The sequence below is a fragment of the Phragmites australis genome, chromosome 6 (genome assembly GCF_958298935.1).
Source record: "Phragmites australis chromosome 6, lpPhrAust1.1, whole genome shotgun sequence".
In the NCBI taxonomy this organism is placed as follows: Eukaryota; Viridiplantae; Streptophyta; class Magnoliopsida; order Poales; family Poaceae; genus Phragmites; species Phragmites australis.
Window position 1 is genome coordinate 11,437,772 of NC_084926.1, and position 17,625 is coordinate 11,455,396.

The window sequence follows — 17,625 nt, forward strand, 5'->3', positions numbered from 1 at the left end:
GGATAATGTCATCTGCATACTGCAAAATTGCAATACCTCCATTAAATAAATGAGAGGCTAAACCAATAATATCACCCCTAGATTGGGCAAGATGTATCATTTTAGCTAGACAATCTGTAGCTAAATTGAATAAGAAGGGGGACAAAGAATCTCCTTGTCTCACACCCTTATAACTAGTGAAATAAGAGCCCATTTGACTATTTAATTTGACACTTCGAGTTCCACCCTTAACCACTTTTTTTATTCAACTCTTCCATTTTTCACTAAACCCTCTCATATCCAAGCATTGAAAAAGGAAATCCCAGCTGACCTTATCATAGGCCTTGTCACATCCAGTCTTATAAATGGACAAAATCAGATATAAACCACATATATGCTAGGATCAAGTTTCATACATATAGCGATGTCATCATTGTATCACACACAATGCTATTATTACAACGTTTAACTCAAACAAGATAGATAGACCTCAAAAATTTTAACTAAAACACACTAGCAAAACACAATGAAACTCACATCTTCCAGAGATAATTGACCGAGGGTCCACCAGCCTAGCAATCTTCATCTTTATCCATGTAGTAGTCTCGTTCTCTTTCATTGTCTGAGCAGCGTTTGATGTATATTTAGATGAAAATAGTAAGTGTGAGTACATGTCATACTCCACAAGTGTGGAAAGTAAATGACATGCAAGCTTAAATAAAGGAACAAGCTATAACAGGTTAAATTTGTGTAAATGCCAACTATATTATCGTAAAGTTATAAAAGCAACATATTTTACTCGTACAAGGAAAATCAAGTTTCAAAAATACACCAATTTGGTGTTTCCTTTTTGTTGCATGAAGCAACTTGTACAAGGAAAGCACCTCATCCATAATATTTCTACCTTTGAAAAAATCATTTTCACACATATTTATGAGCTTCTACATATATGGCTCAACTCTAAGGGTTAACACTGTAGTAATCCATTTGTAGGAGTAGTTTAGCAAGCAAATAGGTCTATATTATTGAATTATCTCAGCATCTGAAACTTTAGGTAATAGGGTTATCACCCTATAATTCAACCTGCTAATGTCAATTTCCCCGCATGGAATTTTTGAAAGATGGGAAAATAATCTTTCTTAATGATCTCCCGACAAATTTGAAAAAATTCAACTAGAAAACCATTAAGGCCAGCAGCTTTATTGAGTTCCATTTGAAAGAGGAATGCTTTATTTCATCCTCATCAAAAGGCCTATCAAGGTCATTAATATCATTGTTATTAAGCTTTTCTTGATAGATCAGACCAAACTTTTAAAGTTGATATTAGTACTCACTTCCAAACCAAACAACTTTTTATAGTAATTTGTGGCATGTTGAAGTATATTCTCATCCCCAAGAATTTTTATGCCTTCATGGGTTAGGGGATAAAATGGTATTTTTCCTTCTTCTTCCATTTGCAACACTATGATTTTTTTTTTATTATTGTCATCTTTTAATAACCAAGTAGTATGAGATCTCTTGAACCAATAAAATTCATCCTCCATTAACATTTTCTATACATCAATCAAAATTTGTAACTTTTTAAGGGTATTTTTCTCATCAATCTTCTATTAGCTCAAGTTGGGAAAGCTCTTCCCTGAGCAGAATTCTTTTCTTTTTATTTTAGCTTTTTAAATGATCACTTTTATTTTAGCTTTTTAAATGACCACCCAATTTTTAAGATGATTTCTTAGCTTTTTTAACTTGGTAATCACCACATCTAAAATATTATTTTCAGTAACTTTTTGATCACAAATCTTCTAAACCTCGGATTTGAGTTGATCATTTTCAAACTAGGATAGTTCAAAATGGAACTGTGCTTTATTAGTCTTTTGGCCAATGTTAGAAGAGAGAAGAAGCATGTTGTTATCAGATCTCTCTTTAGTTATCTTGTGGACAAATAACAAGAGGATAAAGAGTTTCCCACTCAATGTTCATCACAACTTTGTCTAACTTTTCTAAAGTAGGATTACTTCTGTTATTGGTCTAGGTAAATTTACCCTCATTCATATAAATTTCCTTCAACTCATGAGAGTGAATAATTTCATTAAACAAAGAAGACAATCTATTCAAATGAGTGAGAATGTTCTTTTCAGAACTGTATCTAATAATATTGAAATCACCTCCAATTAACATACGTTCTTAAGATAAGGACCATAAATTAGAGAGTTTACTAAGGAACTCCATCTTAAGCTCATCATGAGCATGACCATAAATATTTATAAGAATCCATTTTGTTTTGATACTTTTGTCAAATAAAGCCAGTTTTAAAATAGACTTCCCATATTTCATACTTTTTACATCAAAAGCATCAGGATTAAAACCACTTAGAACGCCTATAGATTTACCATGTGAAGGAATCCAATACCAATTAAGTCTGGAGGAAGGATCAAACTTCCTGAGATCACACACAGAAAAATCTTTTTTCATGGTTTCTTGAAGACACATGAAGTCAAGCTGATGAGAATTCATATAATCTTTTAAGCAAAAGTTCATCCCCTCTCTTTCTAATACCTCTACAATTCCAAAAGCAACATTTCATGAATATCTTTTAGGTTTTTTCCTAACTTCACTCACATGTCTCTGTGATTTGGGAATTTTCTCTTACACAACACCTGAACTTAGGACTTTTTTCTTTTTCTTGCAAATAGAAGCAATCTTCACCAATTATTTAGAGTTGCTCCTTTTAATTGAAGCCATATGAATAGTATCATATGGGACTTGATTTTTAGTTGTATTCAACCATTCTGAGAAAGAATTTTGTTCAATAAAGGTTAAAGAATCTGAAGGGATGGGAGGGGTGATAGATTTAGCAACTAATGCACATCTAGCATCTTCAAGATGCTTAATTAAATTCACAACTTCATAGTCATTAGAATCTCACACTACCCCCATATCAGATGCTCTATATATAATATCATCGCTAGAAAGCACATCAAAAGAATTACTACTATGGAATGTAGATGCTGAAGAAGAAGAAGAAGTACATTCAAGATTCTTTTTCTTGGCCCTCTGCATTGCAATTTCCTCCATAGTGGAACCCACAAAATGAGCACACCTCTCACTGACTCTTGTGGGGATAGTAGCATGAGCCTTCTTTTGCCCTTCTTTTGGAAAAGGCATAGGTGCAGAGATCTTCTTTGGAGACTCTTCAATATCCTCCTTCACTTGAGGATTTGGAAGCATATCATCCTTCAGTTGGTAGCTTTCTTCAATCAACTAAAGTCCAACATTTTCATTATCATTGTGAGCATTATCAATAGATATCATAGGATAATCAACTACATCAACCTGCTTTTGAGATTCTAAAAAGGAACATTTGGTTAGCTCTATAGCCTGATTCTAGTCAAATCTTTGTGGCCCAAGCTTCATCATTTCGTGCTCCATGTCATCAGAGAGTAGATCATCCTCTTCATCAGTGGTTTCTATGTCTTGTAGAGCGTCAATCTTTTCAGTGTCTTTCACATGAGAAATCTCCTTGATATTCTTAGGTAGAGGGATAGGGTCATTGTACCTTGAACATTCTCAAGACCATAAGTCCCAAAAGACTTATCACTCATAATATTTCTCTGATAGCAGAATATTTAGGAGCAGCAGATTTGGGGCTCTTTGAAATCAATTTTAAGGAAGAAGCACTTTTTAGATATGTCTTGCCTCCACTCTTAAACACAGAATTAGAAGAATCACCAGAGCCACTCTCAAGTCTAGCTTTCTTAGGAGATCTCTCCTAAGATCATCTTTAAAATCATGCTTAGTTTTAGTTTCTTTCACAGGAACAACAACAACATCTAGGGATTGAGCAATAGGAATAGGTTGATCTCTTTCAAACAGAAAGTCATAGAAGTAATATCCATCTTGCTTATCCAACATGCAGGTACTTTAGATAAATATCTGCATCCAATCCATATTCTTACATATTCTTGCTTATACATGCTACTTTTATCAATCTCCAAAGTCAGCCCAACAAGAGATCACACATAAGCAAGCACTAGCTCAGACCTACTTTCACGAGGAATGCGCCTAACACGAAACCAAGCCGATTGCAGAACTCCCTTAGCCCCACAGCTAGATCCCACTATGAAACTCTAACCTCAGCATTGGCCATACACATCCCCGTCGTAGAAAAATGTGCTCATTCCTCAATCTTATGCGTATTACAGAATCTCATACTGAATTGAGTTTCTGACCATTGTTTGGCATGACATCTCCAGGCAGCTGTCGCAGGGTGAACTCCTAAAGCAGGGATCCGGAGGGACCCCCTTTGAGATTCGGCCAGGGGGATGATTCTGAATCTGTTTTGCGGGTGAAATAAATGGGCGTAAATGCGATGACAGGTGGGATGGAAGGATCGGATGCAAAATGCAGTAAAATGCTCAAGAGATTTTTTAGACAGGTTCGGGCCGCACTGAGCGTAATACCCTACTCTTGTGTGTGCTATAAATGCTCTGAGAATGTCTCTCAGATGTATTGTTGGTTACAAGAATGTTTGTCTATCCTAGAGCTTCGGGCTCCTTGTTCTTCGGGGGTCTCAGCTTCTGTGACTTCTTCCTCGGCTTCCTTCGATCGAACCCCGTCCGAGAGTCGTTGTCCAACCGTCCCCTCTCCGGGGTGCCCACCCGGCTTTAAATACTCACCGGGCGATAGCATGCTCAGAAAGGGGATGGTGCGATTTTCAAGGCACCATAAATGGAAAGCAACCATCATGGGCTGCTGCGCGAGGTGACGGGAGAGTTGAAAACGCGCCCTGTCCGGTCTTGTTCATCATCATGTCGTTCTGCAACGGGCGCCGCGGGGAGGGCTCACCGGGCAGCCACCGAGCAACCCGGTGTGCCCGTTCGGTCTTGTACGCCTACCACAGCAGGGCGGCAGGCGGGGCGCCTTGGGCCTCGCGAGGTTATCCCGAGGTGCGCCGGATGTCGCGGGATGGGACCCATGCATTAAATGTCCCCACGCCTCCCTCCCAGGCCGTGGCAGGGACTGACACCGAGCGTGGCAGGAGCAGTTGGAAGTGACAGGCCACGCGCCCTCTTAAATGCAGTATCGGACCTTTCACTGGTTGACAAATCACCGCTGGACCTCTGTGAGGGCCACCGGCGAAGGACTTTTGAGGTCCTCGGGGAACCAAGTGCTCGGGGGCCGCTGTTCACGGCCCCGAGCACTCTCTCCCGGACATGCCCTTTCTTGGTCCTCGGGGAACCTAGTGCTCGGGGGTCACTGCTCGCGACCCCGAGCACTCTCTCCCGGAACTGACTGTTCGGATCCTTAGGGAACCGAGTGCTCGGGGGCCACTGACTGTGGCCCCGAGCACTCTCTCGGAACTGACTTCCCTTGGGTCCTCGAGGGACTCGGGTGCTCGGGGGCCACCGCTCGTAGCCCCGAGCACCCCCTTCCCGGTACTCAGCCTTTTCTTGTCATCGGGGGACTTGAGTGCTCGGGGGCCACCACCCGCAGCCCCGAGCACTCTCTTCCCGGCACTTGGTCTTCTCGAGTCATCGGGGAACTCGGGTACCCAGGGACCACTGTTCATGGCCCCAAGCGCCCTCTCCCGGGACTTAGTCTCCTCGTACCTTGCGGAGATGATCCCCGCGGGAGGGCACCACATGGCAAACTATTGATCTGGCCTCGGGACTCGGGGACCCCTGGTTCATGTGTCACTGACAGCAGCCCCAAACAAGTCTTGGAACTCTTGTTCAATTTGTTGAGCAGATGCACTCCATTTTACAACAGTAATTATTTCATGACTCGCTCTCTCTTTCACAGTATCATATTTTCAACGAAGAAAAAAGCTTGGCCCTCACTTTGCGCCCCACACGTCGGAGCAACAAATTCGTAGGGTTTCTTTTCTGGACACAAGCTGGAGCCATGGCCCTCACACCCACATCTAATTCATCTAACCTTATTAGGACAGTCCCCCACAAGATGATCAAAAGACCCACATCCGTAGCACGCACCAACATCAAAAGAACTACAAATACCATGGCTAATAGAGGAGGAAGGATGGGTGTACCTTTAATTCATAGGAATTTGTTCCGATCCACCCTAATACTTACTACAGTCTGATGAGCAGAAGGAGGTAATGGAGATGGCCTCTCTCTCATTGTCTACTCTTCTTCATCATCGTCTTGCTGCAGTCTCTCCTGCCTCATCTCTTCACGGTGATCCAAATGACCCCTATTCGATTCGGCCACTATGGCAGCCGCCCATGGATCGAAAGATTTATGTTGAGGAGGTAGTTGGTCTTGCATCGACGGATCGGAATTGGACCTACCTCCAATATCCTTCCATGTCTTCTGATGACCACCCGCACCCCTACCAAAATCACTTCTGGCTGGAGTCCTCCCAATGCCTTTGCCAGATCTCCAAGATCCGAAGCCATCACGACAAGGACCTCCCCATCCATCCCATCCAACCATGATGGTCAGAGCACTCTCACACCTTGATAATGAATGAGAAGCAACTACCCGTGCGAATGATATCGTATCGCCCTAGATGGTTCCCTTTCAATCTAGACTCACCAAATTCACTGAGGATTTGGAAGACCAAAGGTGTTGCAACACCTTGCGCTGAGAATGGTTTGGGGGCAAGCAGCGCAACTGGACGGTTGCTAGGGTTAGATAAGGAAGAATTTGAGTGGTTGCCATGGCAAAAAGGCATAACTACCCCTCGTCACAACCCCAAAATTGCTCATGGAACCTCTTGCCATGCCGGACACTCCTGCAGTGGCTACATCAACCGTACCCCATGTGGCATATGCCCTAGGATCCCGAGAAACACATGCAAGTGGACCCAAGCAATCTCAAGAGCCCGCTCTCTGTGTGAGGAGAACCACACAAATGGAGGAAAGGAGTAGGCATCTGGAGGGATATCAAGGAGACGCATGGATGATTCTCTCACCATCGTTGGCGGTGCCCTGGACGGCGGATATAACTGTCCACCCCTCTCATATCATTATCCTTTCTCCATCCTATTAAAATGAAAGAGAGGCATAACGATGTTGTCGTTCTCGCTGACGAATTGGTGGGAAAAAAACACTTGTCACCTCAAAATGCCCCCTGAAACTGATATTTTAGTAGATGTTCCTTAATATAATGTCAACGCAAGGATGATGGTGATAAGAAATGAGCTCCCCTCACTCGCAAAACAAAACACACCCACACACAAAAAATGATGATGCTCCATTTTTCCGAATTAACAAGACACAAAACAAATTGTGCAACCAATAACTAGCTACAAGCGTGCAATTCTTATTACTTTCTCTTCCTTCTTTCCTTTCTTACTCTCCGAAACAAACTGCGACAAACACGACAAAATTTAAACCGTAGCAACAATCTTCATGGCCCTAGACTTAATATGTTTCTAAATTCCTCTATCTATACATACACGACAATAATTTACAACACAAACAAAGCTTTCACTGAAATATCTAGATTAAAAAAACTCAAATCCCTTCAGCAACGACCACCAATCCGCCGTGCCTAGTTCAGCCCGAAAAACTCGCTCATGGAGAGAAGGTCACAGAACCCGGCAGTCTGCATCTGATCGATGCCGTCGAACTGCTCCTGAAACTCCCAGCAGCTGGCGCCACTGTCACCGAACCCATGCAGGGACACATCGACACCGGATGGCCCGTCGACCTGCACGGGCCCCTGGCTCGCCACCTGCTGATGATCTCCTGGGCTCGCGCTCGCACCAACCACGCCCGCAGCGTCCAGACCAGGTGCTGCTGCCACGGCCTGGCCACAGATGCAGTCCATGTCCATGTCCAGCCAGTCCGCGAACATGACCTTGGGAGCCACAGGCGCGTGGGGCCTGCAGCCAGCCGGTGGGTCCGTCAGGCAGCTCGAGTCGGCCGACGACGACTCGCGCGGCTCCGACGAGCCGGAGTCCGTCGGCTTGCTGGTGTCCGGTCCTGGCGACGTGCCGTCCCCGGGCTTCAGGCACTGGGAGTAGTCTGAATCGGCACCGGAATTGGTTGCAGCCGGTGCGGGCGTGCTTCGTCCTTCCTTGCTCTCGATCCTCTTCTTCAGGTACGAGTGCCAGTAGTTCTTGACCTCGTTGTCGGTCCTCCCAGGCAAATGCCGTGCGATCCTAGACCACCTGCGGTAAAAAATCGGCGTCAGTAAATCAGGCCGCGCCTTTTGTCTAAACAACAATCAAGCTAGCATGTCACAGCCTTACAATTCACTCAAACCCAGTTTCTGTCGGTGGGGCTAGTGGAAAATTCAGCTTTCGCATTACGAGCTGCTCATTCTTTTGTCCGTGCCGATGGCTAAAGAAAATATGTCACTTGGATGAAAGTGACAATCGTGTACGTAGTCTATTCATGTGGAGCACTGGACCTTTGATTTTTTGGGGGACCATAATTGTGAGGCTCCAATAAAGAATCTAATCTTATCGTGAGGTTTAGTACGTGCCAGTTGGGTTTGTGAAAGCAGCTGTTTTCATTAGCTCGGAGCTGAACACGGATTGGTCCAAGTAGTCGACGGCATGTATCGTCCTGTGCTGCTAAATCGAAAGGACGGTGTTTGCCTTCGCTAGCTACTCCGATTCTCTGTACAACCAATAAAACAAAAGGAGAGAGAAATTGAAAAATGAAAAAAAAAAAGAGAAGAAAAGAGAAGAAAAAATGGATTTGGGCTAACTTGCACGGGGACGCAACTCTACTGTATGACATTTAGCGTTTCCAAGTTCACATTATTTTAACCGGCCCAACTTGTCCCTGTGGGCCACTAAAGAGATCCATACTTTTCCCAATAAACAAATATTACGCGACAGAAAGCAGTTTCTAATCATCGCAACGTGCACTGACAACGGGAGGAGCAAAAGATCTCTTCCGAAATTCGAATGTGCAGCGTCGTGGAGCGTGCACGTCAGCATCGACTCCACTACGGAGAAGACCTCGGCGGCCAGCACCACCGGTTTCCCTTCCGATTTTCTCTCTGTCTTTTCACTCGTGTCTGCGTGTTCCAGAAGCGGGTCGACAGCTCGGCGCTGCCGAGCAGGGACAGGGACAATCAAAAGGTTGGGAGATGAGTAGCGGCAGTAGCTGCTAGCTAAGTAGTGGCTGTTTGGTTAGCGGATAAAGGAGCTAAATTAAATTTTAATCGTGCATTGAAAATTTAGTCTATGTTTAGTTTTAGATTAAAATTGGATCATATTTCGAAAAAAATTGGTGAACTAAAATTTTTCTGTGATGTCTCTAGATAAATCTCGAACGGTCAAATCGTCCGTTAACATTTTTGGCCAGCTAAATTTTAACTTAACTCAAACCAAATGTTATTTTTGACAGTCAAAATTTGATATCGTTGATTTAGTCTCCTACTAAACTTTAGCTTGCCGTGTTACGGCCAAAAAAACCAAATAGCCCCATAGTGTGAGAAAATTGAGCCAGCAAAAACGAAAGGCAGCAGCGCAACGTGGAGAACCGTGTTTCGTCTCAATCATTTGCGCTCAGAGGGTGGAGGACTAAACGGTGCTTACTTGTTGCCGAGCGTGGCGTGGAGGCTCATCACCGTCTCCTCCTCCTCCGGGGAAAACATGCCGTGCTTCAGCCCCGGCCGAAGGTAGTTGATCCACCGCAGCCTGCAGCTCTTGCCGTTCCGGTGGAGCCCTGCCGACGCCAGAGAATTTTGAGGACCAACAAAACCAGTGCGCATTTGTTTATGACAAAGATGTTACTATATATGACAACGCGTCAAAACAGAGCTTTATTTTTCAGAAATGGCCAGCTCAGAATGAGAGCAATTCAGATGACTCTGCTCTTCTTCTCTCTAATTGGGACGGAACATTCTTAATTTTCGATGCAATGTACTAAACCTCCTCAATTACGCTCCTCTAGCACTTGGGAGAAATGCAGCCGCAGTGAATCGTTGGTCTTACCGGCTTTGGCGGGGAGCGCGCTCCAGCAGCCGTGGCCGTGGCGGAGGATGTAGTCACGGAGCTTCTGGTCCTCCTCCGGCGACCACAGGCCCTTGCGGTAGTTGGGCTTGGGCTTCTCGCACGCCTTGCACCCCATTGAAGCCGAATGCCGCGACAAGCCACGCGAAGCTCCGAGCAGGAAGACGGCAGAGAGAGGGCAGAGCCGGAGAGCAGCTGCTACACGCCTTCAGAATGGAGCGTTCTGGCGTCTCTCAACAGGATGCGCAGTTGGTAGGACTTATATAGGCACGAAAGGGCCATGAAGCTCCCGTGTTATCTCTTTTTCTTTGGTTGGGAAGTAAACAGGACGCTACCATCCCAGCAAATTTCCTCCCTTTACTTGTGTGTGCAATTCTGCATTATGGAAAAATCGAGACGTAGTAGGAGGGAATTAAATAGCGCTTCTGAATTTTGGCCTTGGGCTTCAGTTGCACATTGAAGCACCACGATCGTGCGAAGAAAAGACCCTAGAAATAGAATAAGCCAAGGGGCTGGCACACGAGGCGGGCAGGTAGGACCAACTGCTCAAGTGACCAGCTATATTAACCCAAGCCAGCTGCGAGATGAATAATAGATGATGGATGGCCCTGTTTGAAGTGGTGAACAAGTACTAAGTACTGTACTACTACTACTGCACTCAATAGCCGCAAGAAATTCAGAGAGACGTGACGTAGCAGCATGAAACGCGCCCGCTAGTGCTCGGGAGCCTGTGACGATGACAACACGAGAAGCCATCACTTTCCTCTGCTAATTTTCCATACTGATACGTGGGTCACTTTCTACAGAACTGGCAGCTACTATATCAAACGGTAAAATCAGCATCCACCGTAAATGGGAAGACACCTGTAGGCCGTAGCCCTGAATCCTTGATTATTCGTGATGCTTTTGCATTTACCCCCTCATCTGCTCCTAAAATGTCTAGCAGACTAGCAGGGTCTAAAAAGTAAAATATTTATCTGCATTTGCCCCTCCCTTTTCTTTACGGCAGAAAGAGACTTGCTTCTATCAGAAGCTAAGAATGTAACAGGAGCAGGAACGGCTATGCTAGCCCAGGACTAGGACTCACACAAAGTCCTTTACCCTGCATTCAACGTAAGCGACACAAAGTCCAAAAGAAGGAACAAATCGCAGCCCTGGAGATCTCTACTTAATCAGCTGTGTGCAATTGCATGACAGATAACACCGTCGCGGCTGAAAGCTTCAAACAGGACCGTTGGGCTCGGGACGCCGTCCACCGTTTCGCTGGCCAACTCCGGCGTGTACCACCGGCGCCACCCCAAAAAACGGGCGTGCCCGTAGCGTGCGAATTCCTCGTTACCGAGTCCGAGTTTAGGTGGGAGCAAGCGGAACTGCCGACGCGCTTACGGACGGACGGGGCCGTTACGACGATTCATCGGCTAGTTATATAAGAACCGTCATTTAAAATTTATCACTAGTTTTTAACAGTTGGTATCTAAATAATAATCGAGCGGTTAAGAATTAACACTATAATAAATATCAATATCAATTCTAGTTATGAACTGTCACTAATAATTACTATAATAATATTATTCCTCTCACCCCTCTCTCTCCCTCCTCACATGGCTCCTCACACCCACCCTTATCTTTTCCAGCCTAATCTTATCCCTCTCGCCCTTTCTCCTCTCTCTTGGTCTCTCCTCTGTCTTGATCTAGAGGACGGGGTGGCGTATGAGAGAGGTGGGCACGAAGGGGAGGAGCGCCATGGGGAGGCATCATTGAGAGGCAAGGGGGCAGTGTTGGCCTACGCCGCCAACTCCTCCAAGAGCTCACATCGCCTGCACCTCCACCGTCCTGTGTAGCCTGATGTTCCAGCGCCCACGTTGTGCCACCATTTCCCCCCTGGCCTCATTTTGTATCGTGCTCAGTCTCTCCTCAATCGAATCCTAACATATTTTGATCTTGCCCCCATGATCCAGGAAGAGGGAGGGGTGCCCAGAGAGGGTGCCCGAAGGGGGCTAAATGAAGAGAGGACGTGGAGGCTCTGCCGGACTGAGACGTCGCTGCAACCAGAGCCAATTCGTCTTCGCCGCCGTGTTCTATCTCAACCGTTGTTCATCCTCGAGTGGCCAAGTCGGAGGACTAGTTGAAGCTGGTTGTACTCGTCGCCAACCCTCGCCACCTCTGCTGCCACTACTTGCCTTAGTTGTTCTGCTACTGAGATGGGAGAGCATGAGACTATTGTCCTTGTAGGTGAGTCTGGTGGTGGCATGTCTGTTTGATCTCCATGTCACTTTTCTTCGCTCTTTATACAGTGGCACCGTCGTATTTTGCTCTGGCCTGCTATGGTGCTGTGCTGTGTAATAGAGGCCATGACTTTAGCTTGTAATTTTTTTTAATATGGTTTTGAATAACTTGATTTGTGGCATAAAGAGACAAGAATATTATATAATTGTTTGATCTCATTGAAGAACCAAATTGAAATGTGCATTGGTTTACTTGTTATGAGCGATTAACATTGATATTTATTTGACTTGATGATCTTTAGTTTTGTATAAGCTTTGATGTGATTTAAATTGATTTGGGATTTCATTTTAGCATATTAATTGTGGATTAACTGGAATTGGAGTTGGAGATATGTGTTTGCTTGTCTCATGGTGTGCAGGTGATGGATACAACTTGACGGTCGACGGCGGGATGATCGGGGCCGGCAGGTAGAAGTCAAGCAAAGTATGGAAGGCGGATGAAGATGGCGTGTTGACAAAGTCAAGCAAAGGGGAAGCCGATGCAAGTGACAAGGCGACCCGAGGGATTGGGAGCAAGAGAGACTTACCGGCGGTCAGAATCGCATGATAGAGTATACGCGTTGACATCGAAACGCTTGTTTAAGGTGTAAGCAAGGCGACGAGTCACGCTTTGAGAAGCGTGAAGATGGTTTTGCGGTTTGGTCTCAAAATTGTGAGAGGACTGGAGGAGTATGTGGCACCATCACGAAGCTTGTGTCAAGACGAAGCTAAGTCGTGGAGGCACCACAACCGTTTGATAATTAGAGAAGAAAATGAACCAAAATATCCTCGGTGGTAGGTACGAGTGTATTATAAGAGAGAAGTATTTTAGAAAAAAAACTAGTAAACTTAGAGTTTAACTTTTCTAGACCTATAAATAGAGGGGTAGGACTATGAGAGAGTTTGAACCAGCCGCTTGAGCCCCTTTGCTATTCACTTGAGTGCTTAGAGTTAGAGTTTTAGAGTACAGAAGGATGTATGCTTAGCCTATATAATAAGTGAGAGTTTTAAGAGATAAATCTTTATAATCCGTTTAAAATAGGGCTGATCTCTTTGATTAATGAAGTTTATGTTTTTGCATATGCTTAAATTTACTTTCTTCTAGTTTTTCTTTATTGGTTCCCTTGTAACTTTGCAAGTTTTTTGGTTTTCGGTTTTGGTTTCGTTTAGGATTTTTGGGCTAAAATTTCAGCACCTTGTGAGGTTATTCTTCTTGTTGTTAGAAGTATAAAATTCTTATACACACGCTTATGTGACGGGGTCTTGAATTCCTTTGCCTCTAGACAATCAATTTGGAGAGTTTCATTGCTCGGTGTTCATCTTTCTTGTTTCTTTGCAAGTTGTGATCTTTCGAGTGCTAAGACACATGGATTGATTTTAAATGGAATATATGGTTATCATTTATGGAGTTATGTTGTCTCGATTTTCTCTTGTTAAAATTTCTCTATTTTTACTTTCGCTTGAGTTTTAAGGTGCATTGAGTGATCCAAATAGAAAAATACTATCGATTTCGCAAGAAATTTGTTAAGGCACCTATTCATACCTCCTCTAATTGCCAATCTCATTCCTACACTCATGTATATGTGTTTCTGTTTGTATGGAATGGGGAAAATTTGATCTCATATATAAGTGACGGCACAACGAGGTCCGATGGTGACATGGGGATCGATTTTTTCTTTTAAGACATCACTACCGGTTGTAGCCACTAACCAACAGTGATAATGAGTTTTCATATTAATTCTAGAACTAACACTGATAATTAATATCTATCAGCATCAAGTAATCAATAGTAATTTAAAATCTGTTATCGATAATAATTTTAAACCGTCACTGATAATATATTTTATAGTAGTGGTTCGCAGCACCTGCCAGGCGCACCGCAAAACCAAACCAAAAACGTCGCGAGATCACGAGGCTCTCGAGCGTTTCCTCCGCCCGCGCGTACAGTACGCGGCTGCGGTGCTGTGCTCTCACGCGCCCCCGCGGCGTGCGCGTCGGTGACGACGCGCGGGTGATGAAGCGTCCGGTCAATGCATGGGAACGTAGTGGAGGTGGAGATCGATCGGCAGCGCCCGGGCTCCAGCTAGCCTGGCTGGCTAGGGAGGGCACCAGCTCGGGACCCGTTTCCAGCCGGTGCTGTCACACCAACTCGCTCGTCCGTGTCACGGTGTGCATGCGTGTTTGAAGTTTCGATTTGTCCGGGCTCCGGAGCCGGGGTGGAGTTGGTGCCTGGCTGTCACGAGTTGGGAAAGGATCATCTGTTCGGTGCCCAACAAATCTGGGGTGCAAACAGATCGGACTGCGGTGTACGTGGCCGTCGCCCATCCGCGGCCGCATGAGGCGGTCCAGCTGGTCATCAAATAGAAAAGTGCAGCACGAATCGGTCGTGTATGTTTTATACTGTTCTACACCATGTAGCTACTAATCAGTTTTTAAATTAGTTTTTCAAATCAGGGCTCACTAACCAGATAAAATTCAAGTCTACGGGGAAAGAAGTGTACATGGTCTCTTGGGGGGAAATAGGGGGCATGTGCTGATGCTATTTTTCCGTCGGAATAAGGGCTAAAACTAGAATTAAAAAGCACTGAGAGAAAATAGAGATGCGTACGTACATGATGCGCGCCGTGAGTCCGTGACGTAACCATGCATGCATGGGCACAAGGCCACGATAGTTTGGGGCGATTGGCTTGAGCGACATGATGTGAGATCGTAACAACAATATAGTACTCGACTGTAGGTGTCTGTCGTGCTTGGCGACATCCTGGGAGGAACATTTAGAGGAGTCGTGCCATGGTGATGATGATGTAACCTGCACTATCAGCAGGGCAGTGTGCCCCCTGCCCATGCATGAATCAGTGGCGAAGCTACACTTGGCGTCGGGTCAGTCAACACCGACGAAAGCTAAATCCAATAAAAAAATACTGTTTATTTATATGACTGAACCTGTTATCTAACGGAGCTCATCCCAGTGGTTTCCTCGGCTGGCTCCGCTCTTGCATGCATTGGACTTTTCTGCTTGATTGAACGTGTGACAGCGCCCGCCCTTATTTTCTAGTGCGTACCGCTTTCCGAGGAAGATTGCCGTGCATCATTCCAATTTTACTAGCGGTCGCACGTCGCGTTGCCACCACGGGGGCGCGTCAGACAACCGACGCAGTTGGAACTTGGAAAGGAGGCGTCCCACAGAGGTTGTCCAACTGCGTCTGACAGGCACAAACAAAAGGAGGCGCACAACCTGAATACTAGTGCATGAGACTAAACCGTGCTTTGTTTTACAGTAATAGCCGGGTAACGATTGAAAAACGCGCGGGGCTTAGTCAGGTAGAACCGGATCGCGGTGCTGGGTGCTCCAAACGAAAACAAATCGGTGGGGTCATGCCGGCATGACATCATTTACTGGTTGAAGAATTACATTAACTATACTATTAATTTCAACACTGGCAGAATAAATCAGTGTGTAATGCTTAATCTAGAGATAGACATGGAGCAACCCATAGATCTATATTAATTTAACTCAATCAATTAACTAATTATTTTGATTCAATCAAAGTAACTAATTAATTAATTAAATTATACTAATGTGGATCTACATATACTATTGGTGCTCCAAGTGTATCCCTATCTTAACTAAATATAAACATGATGGTGCGTGGGAGAGACATATACACAGTAGCTGCACAAATGCATGATTGCTCGTGGGGACAAAAGCTCATCACATTGCGCAGGAGCTCATGCATGATTGCCAGTTTACGATGACAAAATGGCTTCTCAGGTAGTACTGGGGCGAATATTTCCTTCATGGAAAGATGCCAATCTTTCCCGGTACAAGTGCAGCTGCACAACAGCACAGGAGAGTTCGTTATACTGTTCCAAACCCTTGTTAGAAGAATGATACTCCGTATTTGCGGTAGCCAATGGAATAAGAAGATTCCTCATCATCATCTCTAAAATGCTTAGTTGATTAGTTCTCGTATTCAAATGCTGGTTAGTTGTTGACTTCTCTGACTACCAACATTGACAGTACGTATATAAAACTTAAGGCTGCTGGATTTAACATATGATTGATCATTCTAGCTAGTTAATTAGAAGCATGTCTATTTATCCCTAGTTTTATATAACGATGCTTTTCAAGAAAACTACTCAATAGAATCTCACATCTCAGATGCAGAAGACTGAATTAATCGGCATAAATCATGTCGTATCTTATTTCGACGGAAAAAACAAAGGGCAGTTTTTCTACCGAATCTGCGCGAAGTTGGAATCCTGGTAGAGCGAGTGGAGCAAAGTTTGTTGCCCCCTGATCACACACATAAGATTGTAGAGTCAGCTAAGTTCAAGTACAACAGCATTTGAAACGGACTCGCGAACTTCACTGGAATGTGCTCCATGCATGAATCAGGATCCTACGTTGGCAGAGAACATATTAATGGTAATGAGCTTATGATGTAGATGCGCGGTAAAGTGTCCGTATCAACATGGTATAATGTCACAGCATTCATACATCATACACCGACGACCAGATCCAGAGTAGTCTGTTAATCTCATGACAACGTACACCTACTGAAGCTAGAGAACGAAAGCTTTTACAAACGAACCACCCCGGCCGAGGGCCACATCCAGAGAATTTTATGCTTGTACTGAACATCTATTTTTTTGGAGAATGCGTGAAGGCTGAAGCAATCGTCGATCTTGGGGCATCTTGAATTATCTCTTGATTCTTTTTGTTTTGCAAGGCATGTGTAGAATCTACGGTCAGAATCTGCAAAATACTCATTTAGATCAGATATGGTAGTTTAACGGACAGATTTTCTGCTGGTTCTTGTCGGCTACTAAAGAGGACGGACTTCCTCATAATATTATTTTTTTTGAAAAATTATAGAAGTAATATCCAAATCATAAAATTGCAAGAATATATACATATTGGCCCTCCACGTGCCGACAAATTACGTGAGAGTAGGGCCAGGGTCCTGTTGGTAAGCATGTGGGGCCAAAAAGGCATGTCGGCACACGGGGTGCCGACAGGCCCCTAGGTACATATCGAGGTGGTTGTCGGCTGAGGTGATAGCCGATGAACCTGTCGGCATTCTGAGTGCTGACAAGCCTATCGGAAATCCGGCTATCGGTAGTTTTTTTTGTGTTTTTTTTTTAATTTGAGAAGAAAAATGTCTTTAATTAGACACAACTAGAGCAAAATTAAGTATACATCCATGAGTCATTATGGTAGAATTGATACTACAACAGGGTTAGCCATATGTCGGCACTAAACAAAACCACTTATAATATTGAAATGTTAAACTGCGCGAACCACCACATGCCATACACCTACTCTAATAACAATAGTGGCATGCTCAATACATTTTTTATATCATCATAGGCATGTACCGATGACGAACCTAATATGCCTTAGAGAATTTAAAGAAGCCACATGCAGAAAGTAACGATGATA

General features: G+C 44.4%; 1 protein-coding gene across 1 annotated transcript; it reads right to left on the bottom strand.

Moving 5' to 3' along the window:
• Positions 1-7,206: 7,206 nt before the first annotated feature.
• LOC133921676 (transcription factor LAF1-like) lies at positions 7,207-10,359 on the bottom strand. The gene is made up of 3 exons (XM_062366652.1): positions 9,898-10,359; positions 9,499-9,628; positions 7,207-8,115 (listed from the first exon to the last, which is right to left on the bottom strand). Exons 1-3 carry the CDS (start codon positions 10,031-10,033, stop codon positions 7,494-7,496), a joined length of 888 nt encoding a protein of 295 aa, XP_062222636.1. The 5' UTR covers positions 10,034-10,359; the 3' UTR covers positions 7,207-7,493.
• Between the last annotated feature and the right edge of the window lie 7,266 nt (positions 10,360-17,625).